Source organism: Sphaeramia orbicularis, chromosome 19 (assembly GCF_902148855.1).
Source record: "Sphaeramia orbicularis chromosome 19, fSphaOr1.1, whole genome shotgun sequence".
Taxonomy (NCBI): Eukaryota; Metazoa; Chordata; class Actinopteri; order Kurtiformes; family Apogonidae; genus Sphaeramia; species Sphaeramia orbicularis.
The window spans coordinates 49378943-49390767 of NC_043975.1; the positions used below are offsets into that span (position 1 = coordinate 49378943).

Sequence of the window (11825 nt, forward strand, 5' to 3'; positions counted from 1 at the left end):
AAGTGAGAAAACTCCTGATGTTTGATCATTTTGACATTTACATTAGAGATATCAGGTATTTTGCAATGTTACTTGAAGTATTTTATTTGCACTACAGTTTGTTAGGTATTTAACAACTGTAACTGCAGTGATTAATCACTGTTGTGTTTTGTGCAATTTTTTGTTTACACACATTTATTGTTCTTGTTTTGAGGAGAAAAATGTTATTTCATAAGAAAATGTTTTATTTACTTCTTCATTTTTATTCTACAGACTAGTCCACATAATGTACCGTGGTGTTTTTTGTCAAATTCCATCATTTGTCTAATGTCGCCTCTCAGGTCATGTATTTAGCCCACACATTTGAACTAACTATTCTTTTTTACGGTAAGATATTTACTGCTGCACCAATTAAACACCTTTAAAATGTAATGTCAATCATCACATGTAGCCTATTTAGTCATTAAAATTTTGGTGTTTCAAAATAATGCAAAAAACATAAAAGAGCCAGTCTTTTGAACGGCTCTTTTCAGTGAACGACTCCTGATTGAACGACTCCCTTCAAAGAGCCAACAGTCCCATCACTAGTATTGCAGTGGTTTAAAACAGTTTTAGTGACACTCTTGGTTTTCATCTAATAGAGCATCTAAAAGTATTGTCACGCCTCAAATCATAAAGTTTTACTTCAGTGAGGTAAAGAATCCCCATTAAATAACTCACTGTTCGGATCCATCTAACAGGGAAATGCAAACTGCACCTACTTCATCTGACAGAAGGTTCACAAATAGATTTTTCAATGCTATTAAAATAACAAAAACTCATATAAAAATCCAACAGAATTTATATAAATGAGTGCATGGAACTAATAAAATGAAAAAAATAAACAATAAATAAATATTAGTAGTCTTTACATAAAGTTTAATTACATTACAGTGCTGCACTAAGTTTATTTATTTAGTTTATTAGTTTGGTCCCCATTAGCTGCTGCACACCACAGCAGCTCCTCTTCCTGGGGTCATTAACCACATAAAAACAAAGCACCGCAATTTCCCACAACTCACTCAACAAACAGGATGTACATACAGTCAACACAACAACACAAAAATCAACAACAGCACACAATACAAAACAATTTCAATAACAATAGAAATACTAACAACAACAGGAAAAAAAGAATAAATAAACCAAAAAACAGAAACAAAAAATAAAAACATAAAATAAAAACAGCTCCACAACAAACAAAAAAACAAACTATCTAGATGACGTCACTACAGGATGTGCAATAGCTCAGACAGTTATTCTTGGGGTTCTTTTTATGTGAACATTCTTCTAATTTTTGGTCCAAAATTGAAAATTATATCATATCTAAAAGTAACAATAAAATAAATACAACATCCCAAAATGTAATTACTTATTTTAAACATAATACTAACAATCTAGAATTTATTGTAAATTTGTTCATATTATTTGGAAAATTTCATATACATAAAAACAAATATACTAAAACACTCCCAAATTTTAAAATCTTCCTATTAGAATTTGGAAATTATATTAAATCTTTAGAACTCATTTATAATAATAAAAAACAAAAGCACTAACACCTTGGTTATTTATAAACAAATGTTTTAATACTGACTGAAGTCTCTGTTGCATTTATTTATCTATCTATCTATCTATCTATCTATCTATCTATCTATCTATCTATCTATCTATCTATCTATCTATCTATCTATCTATCTATCTATCTATTTATTTATTTATATTTGTCAGAATTATAATTTTTTATTTATTTACTTTTTTTTTTTTTTTTTTTACTATTATTTATATATTATGCTTTGCATTTTTAAATCTATGCATTATTTTCTTAAACTTATATGTTCAAATGCTTTTTCCCTTTTGACATCTTGTTTGTTTAAAATGTTGTACTGTATACTCAAATGTTGTTAATAAAATTGGAAAAAAACAAAAAACAAACAGTAATTCTTGGGTAAATATGACAATTCTCAACCTTTTAGAAAAACTTGGTGGTAAAATTAAAAACAATGAGGTTGTTTAAAAGACTTTTTTTTAATGCTATAAACATTCATTCATAAACAGAATTCAGTATCCTTGTACACCTACTACAATATTACCGTTAACATCTGGGAACTTTTGCGCATGCGTGTGGTCACATGACCGTGAGACCCGTCAACATGGCGGCGGCCACTGATAGCTCAGAGAGCTCTGTCAGGAAGAGACGAGTTTATTCCAGCAAGGCAGAGTCAGAAACAGAAGCAGACAGCAGCAAAGACAATGCCGAAACCAGCAGCAAACATACCGGGAAAGAAAAGCGACTCGGTTCGGTCCGGCCCGGGACGTACTGGCTGACCCGGGTCGTCCTGCTGCGGTCCGTGGCCTTTATTTACTGTAAGAACATATGCTGATATTTCCCCTGTTCCTGTGCCTCGTAGTCAGTCAGGTCTTCCACATTTGTTGACAGGTGTCCTGTAATGAAAGGAACTGGGGTTAATTAGGAATTAGAATAAAAAGCCTGTGTTAAATGCTAATTCAGGGGTGTCAAACTCATTTTAGCTCAGGTTCTCCCATTCAGCCCTATTTGATCTCAAGTGGGCCGGACCAATAAAATAATAACATAATAACCTATAAATAATGACAGCTTTTCCTCTTTAAGTGCAATAAAAACATAAAATTTTGAAAATCTTTAAATTTACAAATATTCACAAAAAATGTGAATAACCTGAAAAAAGTGAAATTTTGTAAGAAAAAGTCAGTACAATTTTAACAATATTGTGCCTCAACGTATCATTTATGCATGTGCATTACACACAATGTTACACAAACGTGGTAACAGGCATAATATTGTTAAAATTTTGAAGTTTGGAACTAAAATAAGAAATAATTTCTACAGTATTACATCACAGTTTATTGTTAACACAACTTACAGATCACAGTGGATTTTCAAATCCATCTTCGAAATCACAAAACATTTAGTAACAGACAGAATATTGGACAAATTGCACATAATATTCTTAAAACATTTCAGGTTGTTCATATTTGTTCAGGTTATTCACATTTTATATTGTTATAAGATAGTTTGTAAATGTAAATATTTTCATAGTGTACTGTTACTTTTTTCACATTAAATGAAGAAGAAAAATTGTAGTTTATTATTTGTAGATTATGCTATTATTTTACTAGATCACATTGGTCTGTATGTGGAACCTGAACTAAAACAAGTTTGACACCCTTGATTGTTAACACCGTCAGTGTAAGTTTTGGCCTGTGGGCCACATGTTTTACACCGCTGTACTAACTGGTGTACTGCAAGTTATTGGTTATTACAAGTTACTAATACTTATGAATATTGCAATCTTTTAATTATACTGTTTAATAAATATAACGTTCAATGTCATGGTGACAGTGGTGAAATGTAAATGCATACTTGGATGTTTCAATTTCATTCTACTTTCTACTTCTACCCACTGCTTATCAGAGGTTAATATCGTACTTTTTAGTCTCTTTCATTAATCTGACAGCTGTAGCTACAACCATGTGCTAATCCTCTTCTTGTCCATTGACAACCACATTTATCCAGATGTCTTGGTTTTGACAGTTTTATGATAAACTGAAGGATGAAACTGGGGAAATTCTCCCTTCTTTAAGATCAGCAAATCCCACATAAGCTTTGAAATGCATTGACAAAAAGCTCAGATGAAAAAGCTCAATCAGTGGTACATGATGGAACAAAATGTATTTCCCCAGGTCTTGGTGTTTGTAGCATGAGAAAGATAAATGGATAAAATATAAAATAAAATATAGAAAAGGTAAATAGGGTAGAATAAAAACTACCATAAAATATGCAAAAAATAATGAAATTATTTTTTAGTTTGTATAAAGTTATACAGCATGAAGCAACGGTGCAGTTAAAGTGATAGTAGATGTAGCAGCAGCAACAGTGAAAGCTGAAAACGTGTGAGCTCATGCAAACTTTAGGATGAAAACTTATAGAATATATAATGCATGCCTGTAGAAAATATTACAAATGTGCTCAACCTGAAACACACACTGCAGTAAAGTGAACCTAAAAACATTATAATTTTACTGCGCAGTGACAACTTTTAATGTTTACACTTTGATGTAAAGTTTGCTAATATATTGTTAGTATTCCTGGAGCATTCTGACTGTAGAAAGTACTCACAGCGTCGTATTTTCACTGTGTGAAAGTGACTTATGTTAAGGATTTGGAGCCTGCTTCTACCACTGAAGTGTAATAATTATTGAATACTAAATATCCACCTTTGTTATAGTAAGGGCTAAAAGTTTCAGGAACTAAGTCCGTCTGTCATTTTTAACACACACACACATGAACACTTTTCTAACTTTTTTGAGGTCTGCAGCTGCAATCCTGCTTCAGTTTTCCATTTTCTTCATAAAATCATGACCTCTGTGCCATATAGTCTTTGGTGTCAACTAAATTAATTTTGTACTAAAATTTGTTGATGTGGAGTACAGTCCACCCTACTAGGCCAAGGCAGTAAGTTGAATTAATTTGATTAATCAAAGCTTTGCTCTCTGAAAATTGTGTATATTGCTAAATTGAAATTATTCCTTGAGATATATTTTTTGTTTAACCTGTTTTCTTTTAGACATAAGTTTTTTTTTTTTTAATCTTTTTTTTCTCCAAAGTGCTTTTTATTGACTTTTTATATTGTAACAATCATAACTGTAAAGAGCATAAAATATTACAACATAGTTATCTAACCCCAGTCTGAGTCCCAACTCTAATGTACCTCATACTCCAACCAAAAATATAAACTCACACATCCAAAATAAATACATAAATGAATAGATAAAATAAAATAAACAGACAAATAAAAAAGAAAGAAAGAAAATATCCTTAGTTACAATGAGCATCCATCTTTTCGATAAAAGATAAGACAATCTGTCACATTCTCTCACATTTGTTTTCTTTTGTAACTTAAATCTTTATTGAGTTTTATATTACGTTGTGTAGAATTTGGCTGCATTGCCTCTTGTGTCATATCTTATTTTCTCTGATGCAAATAGTTCATAAGGTCTTTAATCCAGAGGTTGAATGTTGGGGGATTTCTGTTTTTCCATTTCAGTAGAATGAGCCGATGAGGTATTAATGTTGTGTAGGCAGTGATGTTCTTAAAGTTCTTGCAGAGGTGTGTATTTTGTGGAATCGCTCCAAATATCAGAGTAGCCTACATTACATAATTTGCCATTTTAAATCTGAATTTGAATAATATCTTGTCTTCAATTCATGTAGCCAGGAAACAATTGATTAAAATTGTAAATTGTCCATATCATTGAAAATAGATCAATATGTCATTTTTGCCCACATCACCCAGTTTCACCTCCTTGATGGCGTCCTGTGACAACCATGACTGTTTTTGATTATGTGTGAATATTTTGGAATTATGTGTGGATCCTCCCTGTGAAACATGTGAAACTGTACTAATGTTGCTTTGCGAGATGACAATTGAGTTGAACTCTTTTTGTCTTTTTATTTGTAGTTGTGGCGTTCAGCGTTGCATATAATCAGAATAAACAGCTGATCGGTGAGCGTGGCCTGATGCCATGTAAGAGCTACCTCAACAGTGTCAAACGGTATGTTGGGGGAAAGATAGGTGTGGCCGCCCTGACCTACACCCCTTCTATCCTCTGGTTCATGGACTGGACCGACATGGATGCCAACCTGGACCTCATTGCCCTGGTGGGCATGGTGCTTTCAGGGTTTGTCCTGCTGACTGGGATGGCCAATATGATCATCATGGGTACACTGTGGGTGCTTTACCACTCCCTGGTCAATGTGGGACAGCTGTGGTGAGTCTAATTTTTATGACCTGATTCAGTCTCTTCATTTAATTGTCAAATAACGCTTCAGATGTCAGTGTTACAGCATTTGCGTTTCTGTTTTCTTTTAGGTATTCGTTTGGTAAGTGAACCTCTGCTTCGCAAATTCCACCAAGGGTTTTTTCTTCCTTCAGCGTAAGAAGATGACAAGTAAATACAAAGAATTAATGTGAGACACACAGGTTTTGATATTGTAATTTGTTGTAATTTCTTTTTTAGTAAATTTTACCTAATGAAACCCCCCAGCTTCAAATCCTACATCCTTAATCTGTAGAGTCCTGAGCAGTCATAACGTTCTGAACAATGATGTGTGAAGTGGTAATCATAGTGATTATTTTATTACATTACCACCTGTTAATTAGATTAGATAGAACTTTATTGATCCTTTGTGCAGAGCCCTCAGGAAAATGAGGTTCCAATATCAGCATAAACAGTGAATATACACACAAGAAATACCACAAGAAAATAACAAAACAATACCTATAAAAAACTGTAAACAATTGCAATTGCACATTGGAAAGTACTAGTAGAAACTAGTGGCAAATTAAGTAATAATAAAGTAGTTGTGTTAATAATAATTATAATAATAATAATATCTTATTATGTTATAATCCTCTTACAGTCGAAATATGCACAATATGTATATGTGTATATCTATATTATAAAAGCCAAGTGGCCTCTGTGTGCGTGTGTGTGTGTCTGTGGATTCATACAAAATCCGGAAAGAGCCGTGTGTTGCAGTTTGTCATAAATATGTATTTTTGGTCAGACAGTCAAGGAAGACAGTAGCGAAAACTGCAAGTTGATGGGACCAATATTTTGGGGGATATTAATAATTTTGGAATACAATAGCCTAACAATCACATTGCAATGGCCAGAACACGGTGGTGGTGACTACTGGACAAATGTGATACAACATGCATGAATGCACAACAGTACAAAAACTACCACATCTAGAATGGGTCAATGCCTTAGCGTGTGTATATACTCAGCACCATTAAAAACGTATGGTCCAAACATGTGGTGCAGTTTCCAGAAAATGATTTACTCAGGGGCCTATTTTGTATATGTTGCTCACGAGATGAGTAACGCAGTTAACAGCTGTATTTTTTTCATTCCCAACGCGCACAACATCAGCGTTTGGACTAACCCCTTAATGTTGGACATTGAGTCGAATCGCTTATACCAGGGGTGTCAAACTCATTTTGGTTCAGGGGCCACATTCACCCCAATATGATCTCAAGTGGGCCGGACCAGTAAGATAATAACAATGGAAAAAAGTTAAATTACATTATGATAATTTTTTACATTTACGTTTCCTTAAAAATCTGAATAACATGAACAACTTGAAATGTCTTAAGAAAAACAAATGCAATTTTAACAATATTCTGCCTTAGTTTATCAGTTTATCATTTACACATGTGCATTACAACTTACATTATTATTACAAATACACAAAACATTTAATAACAGGCAGAATATTGCTAAAATTGCATTTACTTCTCTTAAGACATTTCAGGTTGTTCATATTTGTTCAGGCTATTCACATTTTTTGTAAAAGAATAATTTGTTAATGCACACATTTTCATGCAATTTTATTTTTTTATACTAAAACAAAGATAAAATCTGCTGTTGTCATTATTTATCAGTTGTTATGATACTATTTTACTGGTCTGACCCAATCGAGATCTAATTGGTTTATATGTGGAACCTGAAATAAAATTGTTTTTACACCATTGATTGTTAATATCTTCAGTGTAATTTTTGCATTTCAAAAATTCATCCTAGGGGCCAGATTGGACCCGTTGGCGGGCCGGATTTGGCCCCCGGGCCGCATGTTTGACACCTGTGGCTTATACAGTCACACTTAACTGGTAATTTTAGGTGAGGTCAATAGCCTATAGATAGGCAGCAAAGAAAACACCAAAATGTTTTTGCCAGCTCAAAATACCACGATTTACCATACAACAGAGAGAACGTGCTATTGGCATGTTATGAGCAGGTCTGAGCCGTGGTGAAGTCGCTCACCGTCTGCGCTGTACAATCAGTCGTCTGAGTGCCAGATCGGTGCCAGACCAGATCGGATCAGATCCCTCAGGACCGGATCATAAAAGTTGTCAGTTCCATGCGTCATCGCTGCACTGCTTGTTTAGAAGCCAGAGGTGGACACACTCGATATTGAATGATGGCACTTTCAAATTCTGAGTACCTGTATTCAGTGACTGAAGAAACATGTTAAGTTGATCACAATTTGTCCACAATTCATTCTCTAATGACCAGTGTTTCCATCTTTAATTTGAAGGTAACCCCAAACCAATTATTTTAATATATCTCCAAATATCCATATTATTCTGACCTGTTCGTTTTTAATGGTGCTAAGTATAAAGTGGTAACGTAATAGTAGTCATAACAAAAATATATGAATATTGAATAATATAAGTATGTAAGTAATAATAATAATAATAACAATAATAACAATAACAATGATAGTAAAAATGGGTGGGATATACACTGTTGCCCATCAAATTGGAACAATTTTGTTTTCAGACACATTCCTCTTTTTATTCCTATTTATACACGTCAGTAAATCACCTTTGACCAGGTCCAATGATTCCATACTGAGTTCCAGTTACACTTTATCTATTAAGAATAAATCACATTATCACAATCATTTCATCAGAAGAGGTAAATATATTTTAAACCAAGTTTATGGGCAACAGTTTATGAGGCACCAAGTGAACATTTAGTCCTCAAACTTGATATGTTGGAAGAAGAAAAAAATAGGTGGCGTACGGGACTGAATGACTTTGGGTCACTGTGATGGTCAGATAACTGGGTTAGAGCATCCCCCAAAGATATGCAGGTCTAGTTTGGTGTTCTCCATCTACCATGTTCTAAAGTAGAACTATGTGATCTCAGTCCATTTCAGCATCTGTGGGGTGTGTTAGGCAAAAAAATCCCATGCATGGAGGCCCCACATCACCAATTCCAGGACTTTCAAGACTCCCAGTACCACAGCAAGACCTTCAGAGGGTTCGATGGAGCCCAAGTCTTGGATAAGAGCTGTTTTGTTTTTTTTTTTTACACTGAAACTGTGAATTTCATAATATTAAGCAAGGGCTATTAACTATGTTTCCAGTTAGGTTCAGCTGAGTTGACCTTCCTTAGACCACTTCAGACCGAAAACACTCAACAAGACCTGCAGCTTTAGGGACGCTCTGATCCAGTCATGTGACCATCAGAGTTTTGTCATTGTCAGATCCTTAAACTGCCTTAAACTGTTTTGCTGTTTCACACTTGAAGGACTAAACATTCACTGACTGCCTAATGTAGCTCAACCACTGAAAGCTGCCACTGTTACAAGATATTGAACATTATGACCATTTCACCTGCTAGTGGTCACAATGGTATGGTTAATTGGTGAATAAAATATATGCATAGAGTTCATACAGGCTGCTTTTGAGTATTATTATCTGTGTACAGGATATACAGCAGTGGTTCCAACCTTTTTTGGCTCATGACCCCATTTTAACATCACAAATTTCTGGCGACCCCAAATATTCAAAACGGAGATATTTTCTTGCTAAAATTAATTTGTTTTTGATCATGTAATAGTTTGCTATACTATGTTGCAAATAAACATTAATTTTGGATGACATTTAGTCTATATAATGTATATTATTATGGACAGAGGCAGTAAATCCAGGTGTAGATTACTGCACAAAGTGAGAATTTGATTTTCCTTGGTCAGGATATGTACAGTCAGTCCAGTTTGGATTTACAAGGCTGACAATTAATACTGAACAAACAAGAACTCAAACTATGAATTATGAAAGAGCTGCAGCATCTGAAACCGACCACAATGAACATTTGACAGCTTCAGAGTTTGTCATGTCTTTAATGTATTGTGATTGTCTCTCTCAACTCACCATATATTTTCTATTAGGAAGTTTTTATTTTAATCAATTACTAGAAATTTCAGGCAACCCCATTTGAATTCCAGGTGACCCCACGTGGGGTCCCGACCCCAAGGTTGAAAAACACTGGTATACAGTGTTTATTTCTTCCCATACCCCATGTTTTTTTTTCATGCTCTTTTTGAGACACTGCAGATTTTTATATCCTAGAAATCAAGTTTCAGGGATATAATGGTTTTACCCTGACTACCACTGGATCCGCTGCTGCTGGATATCCTTGGTGTGAACGCGATACCTAGGACAGATTTGGTTGGATTTCTTCTCCCTTGATAACCAACATAGGGGACCCCTAGTGGAAGATCCCTATTGGTTTCAGCTTCTATAAGTCATCCAAATGGGGGCGCTTAAGTTGAAAATCAGTTTTTTGGACATAAATCAAACAATAGTAGGCTAATTGAGATCAAATTTGGTTCAAATCGATCGTCTTACAAACGTCCATTTTCTGTCTACCATCCAGCGTTCATATGATGTCATTTTCATTCACTAGTTTTGTGGGGAAAAATTGGTTCTCTGACCATTATTCTGCCACTATCAGGTCAATGTAGCTCAAATTGAGTTCATATGGATTGCTTAACAACTATTGTGGATAAATTTATATATAGCAGAGGATTGGGGGGATTTCGGGGATATACCCTTGCTGTCAGCCCCTGACAGGATAAGCCTTGTTTTTAAGTTGCTTTCAACAGTAATCACAAGAATGTAGTTTATGCTTTAAATGTCCATAAACAAAAATGTTGAAAACCTGAGTCAATCAAGGCACATTTTATTTTAAAGATATGCATCTATTGTTGATAACTCAAAGAAAACAAGTGCCACTTTGGGGTCAGAGATGTAAGCAAACACACAAAAACTGGAAAAACGCCTTCTATTAAAAACCAACAACCCATTACCCTATCATAAATGTAAGGGTAGAGGGAGAGGACAGACTTGTGTAGTGTCAATCTGAGGTTCCTTATTGGGCTCTGGTCCACATAAGTGGCGAGGTCAGTGGCAGTTCTGTGATTGGTTAATGATGCTTTGTAGTCAGAGACGCCGGGCCACTGTCTGTGGTTGGGTTGAGTTGTGGCTTCAGTTTCTCTTCTTTTCTTCTGCTTACCATGTTTCTTCACAAATACTCTTTTGGACTTATTATAGCTCCATGGCTGACGGTGCAGATTTGTGATTGTTAAAAACCAGAGGGCAGGGGGTTTGGAGTTGGAGACATTAGTTTCTCAAACAGAGGAGGCATACATGTTCACTTCTACTGTGGTATAAGTTAGCATTTGATGCTTTCTATACTTTTTAGTGTTATGCCCAACTCGTATGAGAGCATAGCAAAGGAAGGGAAGGTCTGCACAATGACAATTAAAGGTAATGTAACTTTAATAAAGATAACTCAAATCCAACTTACTCAGGTGAAAAAATCAATAATCCGTGGTGAGGTGTTGGGTGTGTGGATGCATATGAAGTTGAAGAAACCAAAAGAACCAAACAAACATAACCAAAAGTCAAACGGCCATGCTGGGAGCCCAGGTGTCACCAGCCATGCAGGAGGGAGAGAGAGACATCTTTGTTTCCAAGACTCTTATATAGGGTCTGGTCAGGCGTGTGGAACGAGTGGGGCGGAGCCGACCAGAGCTAAAATGGAGGAGTACGAAGAGAAACAGACAAAATGGCCGACAGCCATCGCATAGTATTAGTGTTTTGTGTCATATTATTCAGATTTTTTTAGTCATACCTTGTTTAGTTTGGACTTTTCAGTTTAATCCGACCCACATTTGCAGGTATGAATGCTCCCTCAGACCACAGTGTGGACTAAACCACTGATCAGAAGACATAGTCTCCATCATGGTTTGGTTCATTTACAGTGTGAAAACCAAGGGCCAAGGACCTTGGATCCAAAAAGAAGCCAATACAGATGTGTCTTAAAGTTATAATACCACCAACAGCCACTAGTGTTTACATTTACAGTGAAATTCTCTGTTAAAATATAAAGTCAGTAACATTCTT

The 11825-nt window shown here is 35.1% G+C and overlaps 1 protein-coding gene across 2 annotated transcripts in view; it reads left to right on the forward strand.

Moving 5' to 3' along the window:
• Nucleotides 1-2166: 2166 nt before the first annotated feature.
• Nucleotides 2167-11825, forward strand: part of lmf1 (lipase maturation factor 1) — a 46324-nt gene continuing 36665 nt past the window's right edge. Inside the window, exons 1-3 of one of the 2 annotated variants that reach the window (XM_030122211.1) lie at nucleotides 2167-2385; nucleotides 5520-5829; nucleotides 5931-5941. In XM_030122211.1, coding sequence (XP_029978071.1) covers nucleotides 2172-2385; nucleotides 5520-5829; nucleotides 5931-5941 — 535 coding nt within the window. In that variant the 5' untranslated portion in view covers nucleotides 2167-2171. The remainder of the gene's footprint in view (nucleotides 2386-5519; nucleotides 5830-5930; nucleotides 5942-11825) is intronic. The other variant, XM_030122212.1, reaches the window with a different exon arrangement.